This window comes from Lampetra planeri, unplaced genomic scaffold, assembly GCF_965212315.1.
Source record: "Lampetra planeri unplaced genomic scaffold, kcLamPlan1.2.h2 scaffold_1139, whole genome shotgun sequence".
Taxonomy (NCBI): domain Eukaryota; kingdom Metazoa; phylum Chordata; class Hyperoartia; order Petromyzontiformes; family Petromyzontidae; genus Lampetra; species Lampetra planeri.
Genome location: NW_027613850.1, coordinates 1 through 24,041, shown reverse-complemented (window position 1 = coordinate 24,041; position 24,041 = coordinate 1). Strand labels below are relative to the sequence as shown.

Genomic DNA, 24,041 nt, shown 5'->3' with positions numbered 1-24,041 from the left:
ATTCACATCAACCCTTCCACACCAGAACAGTTGACATTTCCATACGTCACGGGCACGTGAAGAGAAGACCTCCTTACAGATACTCAGCGTCTTTGCTGAGCTGTCGTTGGCCAGGCACTGCCCAGTCTGACGCCCGCCCATCTGCCAGTGAGTCCTCTGTCATGGAGAGAAAAGAAAAAAAAAAAAGTCTAAAACCACACTGGTAAACTCCCACGGCAGCTTCTCGTCACCCCATCGGTCACCAACGGGGTTGAAATCATTTGGCTTGAAGCGTGTGTTTCTTTTTTTTTCTTTGTTTTTGTTTTTTTTGTCATTGTACTTTTTGATGTTGATGTTTGTTCGGAGGGAGTCACTGGGGGAAGAGCGATAAAAGAATAATCCAATCGATGGCAGCTTAAGGTGTTATCCTCTGCGCTCCCAGTGACACGTCCTACATAGTGTTACCCGTCGATCAGGGTTCCTCTTGAGACACAGCAATATGACCATCTTGTGCTTTCTGAGGGAGGCTGGCGTTTTCAGACAAACAGGTGGTTTTGCTTTTTCACTCTGTGGTGCATTTATCGGTGACCAACTCTTTAATGATATTTTTTTTTTACCTCCTATCTGCACTTCTTCAAACACTGCAGGAGGGCAAAAGAAAAAACAAGTTTTGAAAAGCTGTATTTTTTTGTCATTGAAGGTTTACGTTCATGTCAGTGATTTTTACCTGACCGTTTGTAGCGACAATGTTCTTTTTCAGTCTGTCGGTCAAACGAACAACTGAGTAAAACCATATAAATGGCATATTCTCTTGCACAGAACCTCTCTGCGGGAAACAGACAGATGAGTGAATGAATTGAGGGCCACATATGAGATTATAATTTGCAGCAGCATCATTGAAAAGTGAGCGGAGCTCGGAATGTGAGCGGCTGACTGGTAACATTTAGTTTGAATGGATAGTTTATGGAAATGTTTTTAATGATGTGCCTTGGAAAATGTATTTTCTTTATATATAAAAATAAAAAGTACAACACTCCTTCCTAATCCCCGAGCCCCTTGATAAAAACAACTTCTATAAAATATTATTCCTGCCAAATCAAGTCACTTTGAAACTTCCTCACTAGTACTAACATGTATTTAATTCCAGATCTCTTAACTCCCTGTAGGCTTTAGTTCAGCTTTCTTCTTACTGTCAACATTTGTGGAATGACACTGCAGAGTGGATGTAGTTGAGAACTTTTTGTAGTTTTCACCTTTTTCTACATAGACTGTAGAGAGAAGGATGACACACTGAGCGGAGGCGGGAGAGTTCTGTGCCAGAGACCTGTGAATAAGTTCCTTTTAGCAGATGTGTTATATGCATTCAGAAGATGTTCTATAAGTTCCTTTTTTGTTGTTGTTGTTTGTGTGTGAGCGCGCGTGTACACAAGTACCTGGTGCTGGCTACATACTAGCAAACACTTGAAGGTATTGTGTATTCTGTACTTGTAAGATTATTAAAACGTTTTATACATAAAGTTGCTGCAGTTTTATTATTGTCGGCATGATCGAACACATCAGAACACGGTTAAATATGACAGGACGATAACGACATGCTGTTATAAAACTTAACCCTTTCATGCACAGTGGTCGCCTCAGTGGACAGTTGGTGTCCACTGAGGCGAACCACACTTGAAGATCGGGCAATTGAAAAAAAAAAAAAATATTTAAAGAAATTAAATAAAATTGAACATCAGATAGCATGTCCTTAAAAGTAGAAAATATTAGAGTTAAAAAGTTAGAAAAGTCATGTCATGTTTAAATTCAAACTAATTTGCTTCAGAGTAAGGTCATATTAATGTTAGTTACAATTAAGCGTCGTATTTTTACCACATCTATTCTAACATAAAGGAAAAATTCTCCAGGCCTGGAGTTTTTTTTTAATATATATAGGTCCCAAATAAACGTACATAAATACAATTACGTGGAAGCCATTTTAAATCACATTTTATTAAAGCTCAATGTGACAAATCATTACAGAGCAGGTTTAAAATATTTTTTTCTCATAATAAAACACAAAGTTCACTTTCATATTGCGAAGTAATTGAAAATACATACGTCTTTTCTACAATTCAAGTCTTGATGCAAAGTTTAGCTGTTTCCACCTTAAAGGGAAATTAGTCACTGAAAGTTTGTCATAAAACATACAATAAATAAACCTCACACAATCAGCAGGCAGGTTAAAACGGTCGACTGTCATTACGTTGGTGACATGAACGTGCAGTTTAAAGGCTGAATACTAACGTGGGGGTGTGAAAACTCATTCGTCCTTTCACACAGGCCACGTTTGTTTTTCTTTTGGATGATCAGCATTCTCACATTTTATTTGTGTGCACGATTACACATTACACCGCATGCTGCCTCCACTAAGACATACTACCGGTAAACGTGTTTCATTATCAATCTAACAACTGCGACGTGTAGCTTCTACATGCACAGTCCTATGCACAGTTTATTCTTCACATCCCCTGTACATTGACAACACTAATTTGTTAATGATCATAACGTCATTTTTTGGGGATTCTCTGATCGCTCGACATCTCAGCCGCTCTGTGCTGACTGGTTGGAAGGTTTCCTTAGCTCTTAAACATTTACTAATCAGCAAAAATGTTTTTGTTGTGCCAGCAGAGGTCTCTGCTGGCACAACAAAAGTTACATCATAATTATTACATTACTTTAAATTCTCACTATGGTCTCATTCCAGAGATGATAACTGTCATCACTGTTTTGTATTCCCCATCCACTCACTCGCTCACTCACCACTCAGGTGGATTTATTTTTTAAACTAGGACTGGGGATCACCCAAAGCAGGATGGGACGTTAAATCACACAGGAAGTTCACTGATGCGATAAGTTTGTCAAGAAAAAAAAAAAAGGAATGAGGGAAATTATTTAACATAAAGTTGCATTCAGGCAAAATTAACAATCGGCACAATTTTTCTATTGCTTCAGTAAGATGGAAATTCCAGAATATTCCATTGTATTATTGTTTCACAAAATATGAATAAAATGTTTCTGAGATATGTAGAATTTTTCATAAAATTGGATAAATATTGAAATATTTAATGACCACAATATCAAAATATCAATGTGCACCTTGTTACAGCAATAAAAGAAAACTTCTGGTCAAATTTAAGACCTGAAACAAAGACAACAGGCAGTTTCTTTCACATATAAAGGATCTGAGACGGAATGGAAGAACAAGAAAGACCAAAATGAAATGACAGTGTGGTAAATTTGTCTCCAAATAATTGCAGGCGTACGCAGAGAAACACAGAACAAACCAGCAAAGAGACGGATTGAATCGAGACGATCAAGATGACAAACAGCAGTGTTCATGTCCTGTGTGTGCTGCTGCGTCCTGTCAGACAAACTGCTGGGATTTCTGCGGCACAGCAGTCGCTGAAGCCAGACTCTTGGCCGCCTCCTTGGCCTTCTCCGATGCCTCCTTCACTGTGTCCCTGAGCAGCCGCTGGGGCGTCTCTCCTGTGAAGACACGGACAGACAAACCCCAATAGACGTCGCCCTCCGGTCAAGAAAACAAGTCGGCTGACAATTTGTTACGTAGGTCATGGGTGTCTGTTTGGGTGCCCCCCCCCCACACACACATACAAAAAATAGCAGTGTTTTTTTACGGTGCTGTGAAGACACATTGCCCTCTGGGACAACAAAAAGCATCATCTAATTTAGCCAGATAACACATGGCATCATGAGTCATGTGTACTTGCTCATTGTGGAGCTAATAGATGTGAGTATCTACTGTATATATGGGTGTGTGCAAAGGATTGGACCTGAGGCCTGTGCGGAACGTTCTGGATATGTTCAGGCTAACATCAGGGAAAGTCCGTATCTGAATGAATTACTATGGTAACATGTTCCATGAAACAAACCTGCTGGCTGGCAGGTGAGACTGTAGCAAACAAACGTGGTACGTTTACTAAAATTAGATATTGGATATTTATTACTGTTTGCACCTGTTGTATCCATCACTAAGTCATGTTTAGTTGTACAAAAATACATCACAGACTATTTACACTACATCAATAAACCACTAGATGGAGTCACTGCTTACAGCTACAGGTTTCTGCTGCAGTGTGTACCTGCACACACAACACACACACGGCTGCCATCTCTGCTACACAGACTATTGTTCAGGGCCCGTCGACGGTGACGGCAGATTGGAAGCCCCGCTGAGAACATACTCACCACCACGCTCAGCCTGATGCCAATTTCTGCAGTGGCGTCAACAAAAAGGGGCAGCGGGACAGAATCGTGACAACGTCCTTTCAGACCACAGAGCTGCATCAGCAACACACACTTCAGAGAACGACACAGGGCCCGAAGCCAAACACGACGCCCTCTGGTATTTAGGATCTGACTGGTTCGTCTGACATTGAATCGTCCTCTGGAGGGGAATGAGTTTGTTCCTACTGCCACGTCAGGCAGTCTGCAGCCATCAGTTCATCACTCAGTGCACACAAGTTTTGAATGCACAAATCTTTGTCAATGCAGTTGTCATTTCACAGCTGCAAATAAAATCTGAACTTCTTTGTCAAAGTCAGTCATGACAGTGATTTATGAGGAGACCTTGACGGATGTTTTGAAATGATAAGATGTGCTTCGTTTATGAATTTCAGTTAATGATATGTGGATGTCTGCTGCTTTTACGACACACGGCACCAGGCGATGTGCTGCTCAAGTGGACCTACCCTGCAGGTTGGACAGTGCGTATTCCAGTCCCTTCATGGCTTTCACCTGGTTGCTCTTGAAACGGGCCAATCCAAACTCCTGGGAACAGAGAGCGGCGTACTTTTGTGTTTTAGGCCACACTGAATTCCACATACTCCAAATTATTTGTCTGAAGAATACTGAATCTTCACGTGCAGAGATCTAATTTACATCCAACACAGAATAGGAGAGCAGGAGATAACAGCAAGTCTGCCATGTTCTGTTGATATTAAGTAATTGGATTGGCACTTCTCCTTCTTCTTGTTTGGTATTTGCACAATTATTATCCTTCCAGTATTACAAGACTGATATTGGTCTATTACTAACATCCAAATTTTAAAAAAGAAATAAAGACTGTCTGTGCCAAATAAGAAGGTCTTCAGAAAAGACCTTCGGAGCTATGAGATTTATATCAAAATATACAAAAAGTCCACGTTACCTGAATCGGTCTGGAGAAGCCGTAAATGCCAGATGATATCCAAGCCTCACGTTTCAGCTGGGTGGTGGCTGGATGCTCCACTGAGTCACAGAAAAAACAACGCTCTTCAACTGACTGAAAAGAAAAGAAAGAAAGAAAGAAAGAAAGACTGAGGACCTCTGACTCTGTTCATCAGGATCTGGGATTAAAGAACCCAAAGGCCTTTGGATCATGCAGCTGCGTGTGAGCTGATTCATAGCAGGCAGATAAATGTTTCATATGTTTGACACCAACGAGTGGAGCCAGCTGAAGGGGACATGAAGGCTATCAAATCCAAACCACTTCACAGAGCTGCAGTGCAGTTCTTTCATCTGGCAGATTCTTTGGTCCTGACCAGTTAGTTCGCTAAACTTTCAGGTTTCATATCTCAGAGAATTAAAAACTGAAGCAGCATTACACTCGGTGACTGTGTCCTCCTCTCCTCTGGCTCCTATGTGAGGTTACGGTTTTACTTTATGATCTCATCTTCTCTATTTAGCACTCGAAGCAAAGGACAAACGTAAGGACAAACGCCACACTGATAAACACCAATTTCCACTTAAATCCCAATATTGGTTCCTGAATACGCCTCATTTAATCGTAACTTATTTAAACTGCATCCTCTTTTAAACTATTAATGAGTACAATATTTTGCCCATGTTGTGCAGTTGTGCTGGAGCTGATCCCAGCTGTCGGGTGACGAGTCACCAACTCATGACTGTTGGACAGCCAATGGTCGTGTGTGAAGACAACCATTCACACACATTTACGGCCACACATTTGGAGGTGGGAGGAAGCTGGAGAGCCCAGAGAGAACACAGGGAGAGCATGTAAACTCCACACAGAGTCCAGGAGTTGAACCAGGGACCTTCTCGCTATGAGGCGACAGTGCTAACCACTGCTCCACCATGTTGGGCCGGAAAGAAGCTGTATCACACATAAAAGAACATGACGGCTGCCAAAGGTCTTGGTATTATTTTGGAAAGAGATGGATGAGGTGAGTGATTGTAATCTGCACCTTGAATGCAACTACAAGCTCTAGTCCTTCAAATGCTCAATGGATGTGTTCATTACACTGATTTGTCTTCAAGCATTTTGCAATCTACCTTTCATCAATCCACGGATGCACACATTGACACACTGACATGATGGAACAGCTGTTCATTCAAACAGACAAACGGGTTACAGGGGTAAAAGATGATTACTAATGGTTGTAAGCTCACCATCAGAGTTGTGTGGTTGAGGTTCCAGGTGTAGGTTGTCAGGGTCCTGTTGATGGGGTCAACGATGGAGTCCTCCATGATGTACGCACAGCGAGACATGCCAGTGGGGAAAAAACGCTCCGCCCAGCGCGGAAGCCGATTGGTTTTCATCAGGAGGCGTCTTGAGAGAAGCCTGTGGTCTTCAGTCACCTCCCGGTAGACGACATCCTCTGTGAGAACATGTGTGCTGATGGGTACGCAAACAAACAGTCAGTGAGCCTGGTGGTCACAAGCTGGTTGGAGATTATCAGTGTGTGCTCAGTTCTGATCTGCTCCAGTCTCAACCTATTCCACTTCCTGTTAGCAGTTGAATGATTCTGCTTCACTCCAAAATGTTTCACATTGTGAAAACATCATATTATATCCAATGGTATGTAGAGAGGGTGAAGGGCCTTCTTAACTCTTGTATCAAATTGTCAGACCTCCATGAGCATGACCCAGATTTTTATTTTAATGCGGTTTGTTACAAGTGCATGAAAATCCATGTTCAAATTAGTCACAGATTTTGTCATTTTATACATATTTACACTGATTGTCAATTACATCCATCCTTGAAGTGTCTTTGGAGCCCCCTAAAGGACCACTAGACCACTTTGTAAACCACTGTGGTAAAAATACCATGTAATAAATAGCTTTACTTCTACAGTGCAATGTTAAGACCATCTGTTGTAGGTGGACGAGGTGATGTGTGTTTGGTTCCTCTATTTGTGTAACTATATTGTGCAACAGAATTTTTTGGGAAAGATATTCAGTAATGTACTAAAAACAGTCTCTCACATGAATACAATCACAAGTTTCATTCATCACAAGAATGTTGTAACGGTAGTATGCTTATGTCCTCCATTATATGGCATTATGGACATATAAGGGATACTATCACTACTACTACTACTGGTAATAATAATAATAATAATAATGCTCACGCTGATGTGTCAAATCAAGTGAATAATTGATTTACTTTCCGGCTCCAGCCTGTATTATATTATAAAAGATAAATCAAAGGATAAATTGAGCACTGAGGGTCAAAGTTACCTGAAAGGATTTGGATACCTCTGCCAAAATGCAGAGACAACATGGTCCCAGGTACTACTAATGTCTGTTTTGCTACAAAAATACTTGACCATTCTTCTCTTGCTGATGTGCAGATTCTGCTGCTATAGAAAACAATCCAATGATGGGTGCTGACTCCATCCAAAGTCCGGCACAGTGCTGCAGAGGGGAAGAGAGAATTACCAAAGCCACACTACCAATGATCAGTAAGAAGCACAGACGTACCGTATACCTATCAACTAACCAATACATAAGTAAATAGTGTGGTATAATGTTAAACTTATAAACTCATTAAATATATAATAGCAAGTCAGTTTCGAGTCAGTCTGTGTTAAGTATATGTTAGCATAAGCCCAACGTAACAGGTTGCTGCTAGCTTACCTAACTAACACTACCTGGATGGCGAAACTCTCATTCAATACTTTGACATTCCATGTGATAGTGAGATTAGCAACTCTACTACTACTACATAGACCATTGTTGACATACTGAGGTTTCCCACAGCAGAAATCCAACAGCGTTTCTACCTAACAGCCTAGCATTAATGCTAAGAGAGTGGTGGTATTAGCTACTGTCAGTCATGAAAAAAACAGCCATACCTGATGTCTTTGCGAATGAAATGATCGACAAATATTAAAAGAAAGAGTAACCGTTTGTTATAGCCCGAAATTAAATGAGCTCTGGTCTCGCAGACATTGTATATTTACTGGGAAGTGGTTAGCCCATAGACATAATACATAGTCAGGTCAAACCTTCTTCTTCTGATTCACTTCCGGCGGACTGTAGTCCGCAAAACGCAATGCTGCCGCGAAATGACGAGGGTTTGCTATTAATATTCAGGAACACTTTACTTCCCTGCATTTACCAGTAACTTAAGATCAGTTACAAATTTAATTCGAATAAATGCATACAGATAATCACACAAAAAGAGACAGACTTCATGCTTTTGTGCTTCACTGAGAATATTTGACATTTGTGGCAGTGCTCAAATTCCAGTTACAGTTTTTTTCTTTGCTTCTTGTTAATCAGACATTTAATACAAGTATGCAAATACATGTATGTCTGTTGAAGATAACACTGAACATACTGATATTTCATTTGAAACATGGTTTACCAATTAAACATGATGAGGCTGACACTACACCATCTACTGGTAATAAGTCGTTCCAGTAAAAACGTGTAAATAAAATAAAGTTACTCTTTTTCATAGTAGTAATTTAGCGTGACCATGATTTAAGGTTGTTCATTTGACTGATTATATACATGTGTCATAATCAGCATACTGGTGGGTGTGCTGTTTGTTTGTGTTGTGAAACGGCTTAACTGGTGTAAAAAAATTAATAGTTATTTTTATTCAGGCATAATTTACCTGATACCATTTTAAATAGTATTTTATGACCGTTAGCAATCAGATGTTTATGATGTATTTACAAATGTTGCCAGTTGTACATCCGGTCCACTAGGTGGCGCACTAAAATCTGTCCGACTGTTTGTCTGCGTCCCCTTTCCTCTCTTTAATCGATGCGTTTGTCTGCAAAGGGAAGTGTCCTCCATGGTGTCATTGTGGGGCTGTCGAGGTTGTTGAAAATCTTGCTATAAACAATGTCTGGGTACACTCCAGACGAAAAGCTCCGCTTGGAGCAGCTCACCAAGCTCCGGAGGAAGTGGCTGAAGGACCAGGAGCTCAGCCCGAGAGAGCCCGTTCTGCAACCGAAGGCCCCAGGCGCCGTCGCCAAGTTCTGGGCAGGTTTTCTGGAGCCCAAGAGCTTGTGGAGGCTTTACGTGAGTGCAGCTATGAGCTAGCTAATGTACCAGTAAACGATCTGGATGCCGTATGAATGTTTGAATTTTAAAAGATAATTAGATAGATAGATAGATACTTAACTTTATTGATCTCCATGAGAAATCCACAAAGCTAATCCATGCAGCCGCCGTTCACGCTCAGACACTGTCACTCTAACACAGACTCGTTATTTATTATATTACACCAACACACATGTTTTAGAATTTCCTTAACACTGTGTTTGGTTGTACAATTTTGACTGAACATTGTAAAGACTGCTTGGTATATGTTGAATGGCTAGTTGAATTTGTCATCATTAACTGTGACCGGTCATAACTTATTCAGCTCATGTTCATGAATTCATTATATGCTGTTCTAATAATTCATTTTTTTTCTCCTTGCAGACGTACAAAGCATACAAAGGTGGTGTTTTCACATTAACAAGGCTGTTGATACCTGCCTGGATTGTTCACTACTATGTGAAATACCATGTGGCTGTAAGTTAAAAAAAGGGAAAAAGATACACCATTCTTTAGAACAGTAAATAAAGGAGCGAAGGGAATAAAGACCTGTTGATTCAGATGAAAATACTAAGGTTTATACTGTTTACATGTCACCTCAGTCGGACCTGAAATTCCATATATTCCCTTTTTCTTTTTCTTTCTAATGTTGTGTGCATGTTAAATGGTGATCTGAACGGCATTATAATTAGGCACTAGGGTGAAACATGTGAAAAGACACCTGATTACTGCTTGGGAGATTCTTTAGGAACTTCTTGAACTTGCAAACAGGTTGGGCATAGACATAATACTCATAATGCTGAGTCCAAGAGTATATTTCAATCCTGAGACAGAATATGAAGGATTAACAGGCCTAAAAACATGAATGTGTTTGTCCCTCACAGCATCGACCATATGGCATTGTGGAACTGAAACCCAAGCTTTTCCCAGTGAGTAGAACTTATTTATTCTAACACATAAACTTTATTTTTGCTGTAATGGCTAGAACTGTTTGTTCCATAGTCTCCCACTGTGACTTGGGAGAGCTGCTCTTTAAATGATAAACATGGAGGAATTTTTGTCCTTGAACATTTTTGTCCTTGTTTTTTGTGTTTAGGGTGACAGCATCCTGGAGACAGGCGAAGTTGTCCCACATCTCCCAGAGACCCATGGCCATCACTAAAGTTAAAATATTACAATAATTAACGTGAGCTCCTGTTGTAAAAACTGTGTAAATTCCATTAAATATTATAAAAAAGCCTATTACTTTGAGCCTGTCTTTTACAAAAATACATCTGGTCTGGTTAGTCTGGTTTTACAAAGTACATCCTGACATGGGAGTACATGTTTAATTGTCTTTACAAAGCAAATGCTTTAGCTGTAAACTATACTAGTTAGAGCTTCAGATAAGTCTAGAAAGAATATATGAAATTGTCAAATCAATGCCAATAGGATTTCGCACGATACTCCGCTAGATTGATGCACATTTTGGGTTACAAGAGTGGCTAAAATGCATTTAAATGGTGTTAACTGAGCCCAGGTGAAATCTGACAAATGGCTGGGATGAATTTTAACACCTTACATTCCACACGTGGTGTTTCAGTACAAACCCCAGTGTTGTTTGGTACACTGATGGTGATTCAGTTCACCCAAACTACTGTGGGTGTGTAAAAAATAATTTCAGCAAATTTAGTATCACAATGTGTCAATAATTGGCTGGATGTCAATCTGGAGTCATCAAAGCTACTTACATGTATTACCTTTAGAATTGTCCCAGTAATCCAAGGAACGTTGGAGCCATTGACTTTTAGGTATTTCATTTATTCATTTGTTGGCTTTCACTTGCTGTTTAACAAGTTGTCACAATACTTAAATGTACATTGCCTGGCCTGCCTCTCATTCACTATTAGTGCATAAACCAAGGTATTCCACCTTAAATTGTTTATTTCCCATGCTGAGTAATATTCCTGGTTTCACACAGGGTTGAGGTGCAGCTGCAGTTCTTCTCGATTTATAAAAATCATATATTTTGTATATAAATCTAAAGATACAATTGTTTTCCTGAAGGCAAGCAAAGTCGAAGTGATATAAAAGAAAATGCACACTCCCAATATATATTACATACTTATATTGTCAAGTTAACAATAACTTTTATTAAACGCAACCGGAAATCCTCCTGAACATTTTTGAGTAAGTAAGTGTATAACATGATTACTCAACAAATGTTGCAGTACGTGACATACTTAAAATAATATTTGTTTGGTAAAAGTTGGACTGGGAATCCAAACGTGTTACACGTTTTGAAACAGGTGCTTTCATTCTGAAGGGCGGAAGTGCGCTGTTGCGCTAGTGACGTGAGCTGTACCAGGAGCATACCGTATCATATCGAAGGGCAGAGCTCCGGTGTAAATAGTTTCTCTGGAGTTCCAAAGTACAAAATATAGAAGAAAGAGAGATTCTACGACAAGGTGGACCGAAAAGTACCAGATGGCACCCGCGACTTAAGTCAAGGGTAAATATCAACAAAGTTTCTCAAACGTTACAACGAGATCTCAAAGAGTAGCGCTAGCCGCAACGTCCCTAGCCTGACATGCTAGCTAGCTAACTTAAGCTAAGCAAGTTTAATTGTTCGTACAGGTGAGGACTCCTCACTGTTAGAAGTGACTATAAACGTACCTGTGTTTATTTGAACATAGGGTCCGTTAAGATAGTTTAGGATCTCCTTTCTGACGTGGGTTTGAACCACTCGATTTAATCACAGTGTGGCAACATTAGCAGAGGGAGCTAGGTGCTGTTTCTGTCTGACCGACTAAGCTAACACTATAAAGGAGAACACAGCCGAGTATGTAAAAGGGCAGTTCGAAAACATGTAAAATTACATTCACATAGATGATTATGTATCGTTGACAGGTTTAACGGGACTGGTGTTAGTAGCACTGCATGTTGGTTTTAAAGAATGTTGCAAAGACGTCATTCCCGGAGATGAAGATGCCATATTTTTACATGTATATGGATTTCATGTTTGTCACCCTGTGGACCCATAATTTGCTTAATTTCTATCCATTTGGGATGAAAAAAGCAATTTCGCAAATATGCTAGTGTAGCGAAATGTCAGTATTATGTTTTTTTATATAAGTCAAATAATGCATTCTACTAACTATTATTTTTAATCTTATCTAATAGATCATGTCAGCAATCAAGATTGCCTTGCAGCAGAGTGAGAAGAGGAATAGTAGGAAAACCTCTGAACCGATGTCTGCAGAGGTTTCGCCAGACTCCAAGTGTCCTATCTGTTTGGACGTGTTTAACAACATTTCTTACCTGGATCGCTGCCTGCACAAGTTCTGTTTTCGTTGTATTCATGAATGGTCCAAAAACAAGGCGGAGTGTCCTCTGTGTAAACAGCCTTTCAAGTCGATATATCACAGTATCAAATCAGAGCATGACTTTAAGAAGCATGACCTGCAGCCGGTGGATAATGGTTCTTTTGGAACTTTTGAGGGAGTGCGGTTTAGATACCGCACCACTCTTACGGGGTTGCATCGACAGATGCAGCGACGGACGTCTCCACCCCCAGAAAATGGAGTCATGTTTGAAGCTTCAGGAAATTCTTCCCAGCAGCGACACGGTCGTTACATCCGGCGCATGATGACAAGGTTGGCAGCCAAGAGGAGAGCTGCACATGAAGGCAGAGCTGTGCAAAGTGTTCGAGAGCAAGAAATGGTCAACTTCAGGAGAGAGCTGTACCGACAAGGGGTACGGATTCGGACTGTTCGTGATGGCGGACGTTCCCGAGACACTTCAGCTGAATTTTATAGAAGAAATCCTGCCTGCCTGCATCGACTTGTCCCCTGGCTAAAAAGAGAACTTCTGGTTCTGTATGGGGCCCATGGCTCCTTGGTCAACATAGTCCAACACATCATCATGTCACGCATTACCCGTTATGATATGGAGGATGGCGCCATACAAGAAGAGCTTAGACCCTTTCTTCAAGGTCGCACAGAGCACTTTCTGCACGAGTTCATCAGCTTTGCAAAGTCCCCTTTTAACATGGAAGCCTATGACCAACACGCTGTGTATGACTGTCCAGCCCCTTCCTCGAATGAAGACAGCAGTACAAACTCTTCTGTCATAGCAATCTCAGAGGATGAAGAAAATTGTGTTGAGTTGGAACCACCCAGGACCCCGGGATACTCCACATCCACATCCACTCTCAGCCACTCTGTGTGGGACGATGAGACACCAGGACCATCTTACTCCACCACAGCAGAGCAAAGCCGCTCAGAAATACTGCCACTCCAAGACTCAGACTCAGACAGCAGTTTGGAGGAGGACGAGTTTGGGGTTTCCTTGCAGCAAATAAATCCGAATGAGCGAACAGAATTGACACAGGCTGAAGTTAACAATGATGAGTGTTTGTCCTCAGAGAGTGACGATTGTGTCATAGTGGGATTTGTCAAGCCAGTGTTAGAAAGGACCCCTGAGTTGGTCCAGCTCTCTTCCAACTCGGATGAGTCTGCAAGTGAAGATACGAAAGAAATGCCTTGTCTACCTCAGCACATCCGCTTCACCAGTCTCAGTCCCCCAGTCTCACAGAACAGTGGTCTAGGTGGTGCTGGAAGGTCTGAAAATGTTGAATCTGACCCCTGTCATTTGGATTCTAGAGAGAAAAGTACCTCATTAACATTCAGTACGCCAGAAAGAAGACATAGAGAAAGACATGGTAGAGATAAAGTGCATGACAGTGATTACAGGTCAAGGGACAGAAAGCTCAGGAGGAGCAGAAGGAGGTCGAGAAGCATAGAGCACAGGCGCAATAGCAGGAGCCCTGCAACATCCCACAGCAGTGGAAGCCCTCCCCCCAAAGAAAGAGATTACTCTTACTCCAGCTGCAAAGACTTCACGTATTCAAAGTATATAAGTAAATATAAAAGAGACAGTGATTTAAGCCGTAAGACACCACCATACAGCTACCAGTCATACAAACATTACAGTCAGGAGCGAGATAATAGCGGGATGCATTACACAGAGAGATGGTCCTACTATCGTAGTAGGAGAAGGAGCTCGTCACGCTCCAGGAGTTGCAGTAGAGAATCAAGACGACGTGACCAGAGGCGTTCTCAGTCAAGGAATTACTCCAGCAGTCGCTCCCCATCAACAAAAAGAAGGTCTCACCATGACAAGCCTGGTGGAAAAAGGAAATACAAAACTAGGCATTTGGAGGAACCTTCTGAAGACAAAGTTGCCCCAGCGCTAACAAAACATAAAAAGAGCAAAGAGAAGCACCATAAAAAGTCCAAGGAGAGGTCTAAGAAGAGTCATAGAAGCCTCAGTGTGGAGGTTGTCAAAGATGGAAGTTCTGACCAAAGCAAGCGTCATCATAGAAAGAAAAAGAAACATAAGAAGAAAAACAAAAGACACAAGAGTATGGAACGCACAGAGAAATGTTCACCCTCTGTCATTACCATCGATAGTGACAGTGATCATTGTCATGACAGTGTTACCCAGACAAGTACCTCCAACTATGACAACCAATCAGATGGCACAAAAAAGCCACCAGCCTCTCCTGGGTCTCTGGTGTCGTAATGGAGAGAACATTGCCACAATGTGCTTCAAAGTCATAGGTTCACTCTCATCTGCCAATACCTGCCAGCAATATTTTATATCGGAACAAAGTTTGAAATGTCTAAAGCCACAAGGCATTCAAGGCTGGGATAAATAGATATATTCTGTTTTTATTCAAGAGCAAGTGTTATTGGGACGTTGACTGTTGAATTCAACATCCTCATACAGATTTTTGTCATTAAAGACTTGTTGAATTTTTTGTTTGTTTTTTATTTACTTGCATGCGCCACGATGAATCATAGTGAATGAAATAAATTTGGAAGTATTTCCACATTTTGTGTTTGAAAAAAAGGTGTTTTCAAGGCCTAAAATTTTCTCAGGGATGATTTTTACAATAGGTCAACTAAAAGCTTGACACAAGACCTTGTCAACAGCTGCTCATGTATTAGCACCCATTGGAAGAAGCAGATGTCTAACAAAGGGCTGTTTTGTATTAAATTTAATTTGAAAACACCTTATAAAAAATGTATATGCCATGTACTTTTTAAATTATGTTTTCCATCCAGCCTGTGTCCATATGTGCTGTATCACTGTTAATTTGCCCTTTTATTGTTATTTATATGATAATTAGAAACTGGCCTTACTGCAATGCAAATAAACATTCTGAGGTTAATATGTTAAAATATCTATGAGTCATATTGATTGTGATGGACTGTTCATTCCTCTTTAATTAGGAAGGCTTTGATTTTAACCTATTACCCGCGAGAAAGGGTTTGTAACACAACCTTGGGTTTATATAGCTATAGCCTGTTGCTACAGATCATTAACAGTATGAGATTCAGTTTGGAAAAGTTTTGTTTGTCTTTGTTATATAACACTTGTTTTACTACTTGCTAAATAGCCCCAAGAGGAATTTGCAGTGAGTTATGGACAAAAAACATGTATATATGTATTATGTCATAGACGACGTGTACATACAGGGTTTCCTCCATGATTTTATTTTGAAGGCGAGCTCAACTATCAGGAACAAAACCGATGTACTTCCGATGACGCGGTCACGCTGACGTACACGGTTTCAAATCATTTCCCTCGCAACTTGGCTCTAATTTACACATTTACGTCTATAGACACTCGCTATGGCTTCGTCAGCATCCATCAAGGTAAAAACTTTAAGTCCAGTGTTAGATATCACGTCATGCTGAATTGTATGAAACGTCAGAAGCTCGGTATTTAGCGTGACCAAACTAGCAGAGCGGAAAGCGCCACTACTGTTCATAATGTCTTAGCAAAGATGTACAAGAGTGGCTGAATAACACATTTGTGCCGTAATTGTTCGGTGTCGAGTGTGTAAAACCCATTGAAACATCCCGGTAAGTAAGAGGCACTCTGCCACGTGGTGTGCAGATGACAGCTGGTCTGGTGTAACGTTCCGCTGTGCTACGAAGGAATTAGCTAAAACGGACAGCAGTTACACCGGTTGGAGCCGTTCCGTTTGCACTTTTCCTGGTTGGGTTTCCTCCTCGTGTTCCGGTTGCCTACCACAAACAGCATGTAGCATGCAGTCAGGGTAACGCGAGAGACGTTAAATTGCCCAAAGGTTTGTTTGTGTCTGGTAATTTACTCCACAGGATAAGTGTACAGAACATGAATGGACAAAGCAGTAACTACACAGACATACCTTAGCCGGTGTAGTTTGATGTAAATTCAGCTGATAATCAATCAGATATACTTTCAGTAGCTGGTAATATTTACAACCTCATAAAACGTCACACAGGGCATAATATAAGATTTTGAATAGTGACGGTATGTACGACTGCTACAAGTCTAACAGTACGATTCAAATGTAGGCTTCTACAGATCAAGTAGGTAGTGTAAGTAGCAGTCTGCGTTATGTCAACATTGTTACACAAATCCAGAGCCTCCTCAGTGTGAGTCTTCTAGTTATCAAACTTACCACTGGCCCATCCATCAAGCACTAGTGACTTTGTAAATAAGTCAACTAGTGTTTTTAGTCACTCTAGCAACTGTATTGATGTCTGTGTTCTTTTTAGCTTGTGGAAGAGTATTATAATACATGAAGGTTATTGGCCTTGTTGGTTTGCTTGTGGATCATAAAGCATGCTGTTTATTTTTCTGTGGTGAAGAATGATTTATGTACCAACTGTTAATGCATAAACATCATTTCAACAGCTTTTAACTAGTCTTATCGTTTTTGTTTTTGCTATATATCTGCAAATTTGCGCAACCTTCCAGTACTGTTAACTAGCTAAAATGTACTCAGACACAAGGTGTCGCTTTGGAGAGAACTAAGAACACCAGGTTTGTTCTTGAGGGACTTGAATATTTTAGTAACTTTACATTTGTATGTCATGAACAATCAACATTCAACATATATATGTTATTATGTGGGTCTTGTTATTTCCTCCCTGTTGTTGACTTCCCCCCATTTATTGTTTAGATTGGAATAATTGGTGGTTCAGGCCTTGATGATCCAGATATCTTGGAGGGAAGAACTGAGCGTTATGTTGACACACCATACGGAAAGGTGAGCTATGTCCCATGTTATGTGTGTATTTCAGGGTCAGCTCTACTGATGCTTTGCATGTGAAATAAGAACTTGAAGTCGTATTATAATGAGGTGAGACACTTGTTTTACTCTTGTTTAACAGCCATCGGATGCCCTTATCCTCGGGAAGATAAAGAATGTTGAATGTGTGCTCCTTGCAAGGTGAGAGCAAAGGTTTTTGCTGCATTAAAACAGGATTTATTTGAATGTTGAGCAGCATCTAGTGGAGAAACTGAGAAATTATCCTGACTCTGAGATTATCCTGATAGTGAGATATCCTATCCTAGTAGTTTCATATTTCCGGCATTTTTGTCTGAAACTGCACATCACCAATGTATTTCCTGAATGCCTCTTATTGTCAGGCATGGACGGCAGCACACCATAATGCCGTCTAATGTGAACTACCAGGCCAACATCTGGGCCCTGAGAGAAGAGGGATGCACACACTTATTGGTCACCACGGCATGTGGCTCACTTCGGGAGGAAATTCAGCCTGGAGACATTGTCATCATTGATCAGTTCATTGACAGGTGAGTTGCCTATGACCGTTTTTTCCAGATTTTTTTAAGGGGACATTCATTACTATATGTATCCACAGAAAAACAGTTCAGTTGGGATTTCACCAGATAAATAAATTTTTTGAACTACATCGGCATAGATTTTACAATCAGGACCTACTGAATCATATAATCAGCATCAATTTATGACCATTTATAGTGGTGCTCACCATCCTGTAATTGTTGTACAGGAGGTTTCCTCAAGTCCCTTGTGTATTCCCACACATCTCGCTTACAGGATTGACGTTACTGTGTGACAAATGTGTCCCTGTAGCTGAGTAATGACAGTGGAAGAACTTGACTCACCTCGTTTGACACATTTGTCAAAGCGGTTGACTCCCCAACTCATTTGGACAAACACCATCAACACTTGCTTGATATTTTTTGCCTGAGGCTTTGGTGAGAATTAAAATCGCTGACAGTGTGAGATGCCACCTCAGGCAGTCGTTAGTACTAACATGATGACAGGAGGACCAGAATACCATCTTTATTAACTGAGATAGTTTTGTAAACAGTTCAGGACACCTTCCTGTACATCTCGCATTTCATGTAGCGTATCACTTTCTGTGACCGTGAGAATTTCTTCTCTGCTTTGTCATTTTGTTTAAAAATAACAACTATCAACTGTCATCTGCCACCATGTCGAACTTTTGCTTACATACAAATGTACTTTGCATGCATCTTTTCTATGAGTTAAATGAGTAAATCTGAAGCTGATTTAGTAATCAGTACAGACAAACATGAATGCAGGTTGAAGTGGAAGGGAAGCGTGAGAGAACGTGATGGTTTTAATACTGGATGTAGACAAAGTCATTCAGATGGATTTAGTCCCTCAGCCACTGAAAGATTTAAAACCAGCCGCAGTGCTTTGGACTCTGGCCCTCGGAAAGCTCGTGTGGAGATGTGAGTACGGATGTGATGTGTTCAGTTTTCTCCAGCAGCAGCCTCCTAAATATAACTTTGTTCCTTTGTTTTGTATAGCAAACGTTTTCACATTACTGCAGGGTAAACAGAAGTATAATTTATAACATTTTTTATTTATGGCCCTGTTCCGTGCAGGTCTGGCCCACTATAATAACTACAACAGAATACACATGAACATGATGATTAGTTTTCTGTGTTACACCTCATAGTACAAAAATAAAAGCCTGATTGGAGCCTTTTGTGTTTGCTATCTTAAATACACAAGTTGATAGTTATCGCTGCTCATAAACAGTGTACTTATTCCATCTCTGTAGCGATTATATGAGGTTTGTCCTGAATTATGTCTCAGAGTTACACACGTCTGACAATAAATCTGTCAGTCCGACATGAGACATCCCACTTTCTCAGCAGTTTGTCTGACCTCGGGGTAGATGTGTATGCACCATTTGTGCAGCACACAAGAAGCACGATCCCGTGGGAGCGTTGTGCACACTCTGTTTGCTCATTGCACAAATTCCAGAATAGCTAAATGTATGCAAAGATGTTTGTCTCAGCAGAACAACTTAATTTGTGTCCAGTGAGTTAATGCACTGCAAACAAACTTCCCACAGTGTGTTTTCCTGCGTATGACTAAGGACAGCGACTAACCCAGCTGCCAGTGTCAAGCATAGACATGATCTGTTTAAACAGAAATGAGGAAGCTGTTTGTTGGGACATGTTCAGACTTGAGCTGCAGCATGTGACTATTTGTTTCGAATCACATCACACCTCCGCTTAATTGTTTGCCATAAGTGACGGAGCTGAACCCTGTCCACAAGTTAGAGGCATTGCTGTGTACGCGTTCAGGTTCCAAGTTCTTCAAGTTTTAACAACTTTTTCCAGATTCTCCTGTTTTTCATTTTCGCTTTTCATTTTACTCTCTGGAAACAAATACTACAAATACAAATACAAAACAAATTACTTGCAATCTAAAAGCTTTATTTTCTGAAAGACAAGCAATATTTGTTGACTGTGGCTCAGTGCAACAGATCGAAACATAATCAGCAGTCCAACAGCAAATATGCCTGAATATAGAAACAACTGATAATATGTGAGATGAGTACTCATCTTCACTACATTAACTTAGACCACACTCATCTTGAAACCCATCCTGCTTTAACGACCAATCTGATTTATTTATTGAGCTCATGCGGTAACACGTGACACAAAGCTGCTTGTACTCAAAACAGTCTTTGTGGTAGTGCTGACGCATTGGGTGTGTGACGGGTAACATCTTCTCTCCAGTGTAGCAGATACCTGATTGGGTGGAGTAATTGTACTCACACCTGAGCCCGGTGATTCTGGCTACAAAAGCCCGTCCTTCCTGCTTTCGCTCTCCCCTTCAGCCTGGACCTTACAATTCTCTCTATCTGAACATGTATCGCTACACTCATGCACATGCACGCATACACCACTGGTCTACCTGATGTTCTCACCTCATTGTTTTCTTTATTATTATTATTATAATATATTTTTTTATTTTCTAAATTAGAGTTTTTCAAAACTCGTTGTCCCCATTCCAATAATTGCTTGATAACTCTAATTGAAGTAGTTTCTTACAGTAATTGTATTTATAATTATTTGTTTTAGATTTTCTCATATTTGTCATAAGTATACATATAAGTAGACATGCTGCAGGTAAGATGAGATACTCTGGCATTATGTTATGTACATAAACGTTGCATATTAGGAAAAACAAAATACACAATAAATACAATATGATAATTAATCACAGATAGGACATTCTATGCAATAAAGACTCTTAATTGCAATTGTTGACATTACAAGCTATAGAAAAGTGATCCCCGTGTAAACACGACTGGTATTAATTTCCAGCATGGCAGAGCTGCAGCTGTATCAAGTATTTGAGCCGACCGATGCCACAGCTATGAGTGAGAAACTGGGTTGGGCATGAATTGAAAATAATGCGGGAAAGAAGAATGTTTGTCATGTTGATTGAGTTTTAAGTCAGCAAGAGGGGAAGAAAACATGGTGAAAGAGTCGGTGACAAACGTCTCCATCTTTTTGTATTTGCCTTTAAATGGATTTCAGTGTTTACATGCTAAGAAGTTTCAAAAATGATGGGAAAATGATGCTGCAAACACAAGCTCGCACTCTGTCTGCTGGAATTCACTGACTCGGCACATCTGGAAACTGGACGACGATTGTTGGCGCCAGCGTGTTTCAGTGCTCCATTGATGATTTTATAATCAAATTGCTGTGAAGCGACTGTCCACAATATGGTTTCCATCACATTTCCATGAGGTGCATTTGATGGAGATGGTGCTGAGGATCATTCATCAGGTGTTTCCTGGAATTGTTTTCAATCTTTGGAAAAAAAAAAACAGCGAATAACCCTCTATGGTTTGTGTTCCAGCTTTTCATCTTTCATTTGTTTTTTTCAGTTTCCCATCTAGAACAAATCTGTCCTTCAATGTTTTCCCTGTAGATTAGAGGTTTAATAACAAACCGGTTTGCAGTTGCAGTTACTTCCCGTTTGTGCCTTTTTTGTCAGGACTACGAAGAGAGCTCAGACGCTGTATGATGGGCAGCCAACTAGTCCCTCAGGTGTGTGTCACATCCCCATGGCTGAGCCTTTCTGCAACAGAACCAGAGAAGTGAGTGTACAAATACCTGAACCATCTCTTTCACACACCACAACAGTTAAGATCCGCACAAACCATTTTAGACAAAACAAGGAGCCCGTACTGTGCCATCTGGGGACTTTCAGTCTGTTTTCAGAACATGTTGTGTATTGGGATATGGACATGAACATGGACAGATATGTGGCTATGAGATTGTGTTAATACTGCAAAATTCTACTGGAGTGCATTATTTTGTAAAGTGTTTTCCGAACAATCTGCCTCATCATATTGCTGTTTGTTTCAGCACAACACCTGATTTTATGGCTTAATGACTGGGCAAGTGTCATTGCACACAGTGAGATGAATTGAGAAAAAGTGTGAAGCGGCAAGTGGCGAGTTCACAAAGTTCACACAGCCTGGAGTCATGAAAACAAAAGTCAAATGTCTTGTCACATGCATGCCTGCCTATTGGCTTCAATGGCTCTTTTTTGTGCACATTTATAACAATCTGTACTCTGTTAGTTGACTCTCTAGAATTCAGTGTGTTTTTTTATGTGAAAACATTATAGCAGACTTGGTATTATTGTGACATCAAAAATGATGCATTTACTGTTGAATCCATCCATTTGTCCTGCTTGTTCTCAGAAGGGTCCAGCTGAAGCCCCGCTCAGCTGACATTATACGTGTACACACTTTAAAGCATTCACACTCACACTCTATATTATTCAGACCCCATGTGATCTAACTGTATGTTCATGGTCTGTGAAAATACCCAGAAGAACACCATGCATGCAGGACCCAGCTGGCCTGCAGGTTCAAGTCTAGAACCTTCTGGCCGTGAGCCACCAGTGCTAACCACCATACCACACACCATATGGTCCAGTTGTTGAGTCATATAAAAATAATATTACGTGACGATGTGCACCGCATATAACTACCAATAACATAATTTAAATGAGTACTAGAACCATTAATTTTATTCAATTCTAAAGTGTAATTTGGAACGATTAGCTGCAAGTTTGTTGACCAGGAAATCCGGTCTCAAGTCTTCCTGTGTCGAGGGCGGTCTTTTTTCAAGGATAAATATTTTCTGATCTGCAATACGTATCAGCTGATACCACACAGCGGGATAGCAGGAAAAGTTTCATGCATTTAAGCTGCAGTTTTGAGAACAAGTCTTCTCTCTGGATTAGCTACTGTGCTATTACTGCTACTATGTCCCCCTGGCTGTAGGTTCTGGTGGAGGTGGCGCGTAGCCTGGGCATCAAGTGCCATGTGAGAGGGACAATGCTGACAATTGAAGGGCCCCGCTTTTCTTCTCGGGCAGAGAGTCTGATGTTCCGCCAGTGGGGTGCAGACGTCATCAATATGACCACAGTGCCAGAGGTGGTCCTCGCCAAGGAGGCTGGCCTGTGCTATGCCAGCATTGCCATGGCAACAGACTATGACTGTTGGAAGGAACATGAGGAGGCGGGTAAGTCGTCAACCTGAGCTCTCAAGCGTCTTCTCGGTTGTCTCCTAGTTCCTGTTTGGTGTGTGTGTGTGTGTGTGTGTGTGTGTGTGTGTGTGTGTGTGTGTGTGTGTGTGTGTGTGTGTGTGTGTGTGTGTGTGTGTGTGTGTGTGTGTGTGTGTGTGTGTGTGTGTGTGTGTGTGTGTGTGTGTGTGTGTGTGTGTGTGTGCCTCACTACAGGGTGATTCACTGTCTCTGCCCTTTGCGTGACATCACGTTTTTTTTGTTTTATTTTTGTGTTCTTTCGTAACAGTGAGAGTACTTCTCTTGTATTCTTTGTAGTGTTTATCACCTTTACTCGGGTGGGTATTTTTAATCGTTCAGTGAACCATAGCTCGAGGCCAAGAGCTCTTAGCAATGTCTGCAGGCTCCAGGGCAGAGCTGAACGCAGACTCCTACTGTTTATCTGTTGTACATATGATAACTTCATATGATCACCTCCTTTCTACTTCTATCTGTATTTTCAGTTGATCACACAATATCTGAGATAGTTCATTGTAGTCTTTAGCAAGGAGGGGGCCATCTTAGTACCACATGCAAAGAACCATTGCCACACAAAGCACATCTATGACACATAACCAGTGGCTCTGCAAAGCTAATATTCTGGGATGTTGTGGGGAGTGTGAGCCTTTAACATCAGCCACAGGTCTGGGCTATGGTGTGTCTATGGTGTGTATGCAGGAGAGAGGTAGATGCTCAACGACACAACCAGAGAAAAGAATTACACCCCTGACTTTTTTAGGGATGACATCCAGTGACGTGACATGAGTATATCGGTTCCAGCCGTTTCCAGCCACAATGGGCTTTCCCCATTTTCTGCTACACTGTTTAAAATGAGCGGAAAGGTGGAAAACAGCTGAAAGAGTCCTAATGCCAGAAGTGGGAGCTCTGAAATATACTTTGAAACACTGGAGAGGGATGCAGAGCAACCTGAACAGGACCTGTCAAACCAGAGGCAGGAAATTAAAAATCCATGTGGGAACAGCATTTTCTAGAAG

General features: G+C 40.9%; 4 protein-coding genes across 4 annotated transcripts; 3 read left to right on the top strand and 1 right to left on the bottom strand.

The window, feature by feature from the left end:
- Positions 1 to 3,382: 3,382 nt before the first annotated feature.
- LOC144738721 (PRELI domain-containing protein 1, mitochondrial-like) lies at positions 3,383 to 7,589 on the bottom strand. Its single transcript, XM_078621714.1, has 5 exons — positions 7,498 to 7,589; positions 6,427 to 6,652; positions 5,186 to 5,299; positions 4,728 to 4,806; positions 3,383 to 3,504 (listed from the first exon to the last, which is right to left on the bottom strand). The coding sequence occupies exons 1-5, from the start codon at positions 7,587 to 7,589 to the stop codon at positions 3,383 to 3,385; spliced, it is 633 nt and encodes a 210-aa protein (XP_078477840.1).
- Positions 7,590 to 9,117: 1,528 nt separating this feature from the next.
- Positions 9,118 to 10,480, top strand: NDUFB6 (NADH:ubiquinone oxidoreductase subunit B6). The gene is made up of 4 exons (XM_078621715.1): positions 9,118 to 9,297; positions 9,703 to 9,795; positions 10,203 to 10,247; positions 10,415 to 10,480. Exons 1-4 carry the CDS (start codon positions 9,118 to 9,120, stop codon positions 10,478 to 10,480), a joined length of 384 nt encoding a protein of 127 aa, XP_078477841.1.
- A 2,069-nt stretch (positions 10,481 to 12,549) lies between these two features.
- LOC144738719 (E3 ubiquitin-protein ligase Topors-like) lies at positions 12,550 to 14,883 on the top strand. The gene is made up of 2 exons (XM_078621712.1): positions 12,550 to 13,919; positions 14,796 to 14,883. Exons 1-2 carry the CDS (start codon positions 12,550 to 12,552, stop codon positions 14,881 to 14,883), a joined length of 1,458 nt encoding a protein of 485 aa, XP_078477838.1.
- Positions 14,884 to 15,998: 1,115 nt separating this feature from the next.
- MTAP (methylthioadenosine phosphorylase) lies at positions 15,999 to 23,024 on the top strand. The gene is made up of 6 exons (XM_078621711.1): positions 15,999 to 16,022; positions 17,321 to 17,407; positions 17,532 to 17,590; positions 17,791 to 17,958; positions 21,464 to 21,566; positions 22,767 to 23,024. Exons 1-6 carry the CDS (start codon positions 15,999 to 16,001, stop codon positions 23,022 to 23,024), a joined length of 699 nt encoding a protein of 232 aa, XP_078477837.1.
- Positions 23,025 to 24,041: the final 1,017 nt, after the last annotated feature.

Coding starts and splice junctions, on each gene's coding strand:
- LOC144738719 (XM_078621712.1), top strand. CDS start 12,550: ATGTCTGCAGAGGTTTCGCCAGACTCCAAGTGTCCTATCTGTTTGGAC. Junction 13,920..14,795: donor GGTCTAGGTGGTGCTGGAAG/GTCTGAAAATGT, acceptor TTGTCATGACAG/TGTTACCCAGACAAGTACCT.
- MTAP (XM_078621711.1), top strand. CDS start 15,999: ATGGCTTCGTCAGCATCCATCAAG. Junction 17,408..17,531: donor TTGACACACCATACGGAAAG/GTGAGCTATGTC, acceptor CTTGTTTAACAG/CCATCGGATGCCCTTATCCT. Junction 21,567..22,766: donor TCTGCAACAGAACCAGAGAA/GTGAGTGTACAA, acceptor CCCTGGCTGTAG/GTTCTGGTGGAGGTGGCGCG.
- NDUFB6 (XM_078621715.1), top strand. CDS start 9,118: ATGTCTGGGTACACTCCAGACGAAAAGCTCCGCTTGGAGCAGCTCACC. Junction 9,298..9,702: donor AGAGCTTGTGGAGGCTTTAC/GTGAGTGCAGCT, acceptor TTCTCCTTGCAG/ACGTACAAAGCATACAAAGG. Junction 9,796..10,202: donor ATGTGAAATACCATGTGGCT/GTAAGTTAAAAA, acceptor TGTCCCTCACAG/CATCGACCATATGGCATTGT.
- LOC144738721 (XM_078621714.1), bottom strand. CDS start 7,589: ATGGTCAAGTATTTTTGTAGCAAAACAGACATTAGTAGTACCTGGGAC. Junction 6,653..7,497: donor AGGTATCCAAATCCTTTCAG/GTAACTTTGACC, acceptor CGTACCCATCAG/CACACATGTTCTCACAGAGG. Junction 4,807..5,185: donor GCTTCTCCAGACCGATTCAG/GTAACGTGGACT, acceptor CTCTGTTCCCAG/GAGTTTGGATTGGCCCGTTT.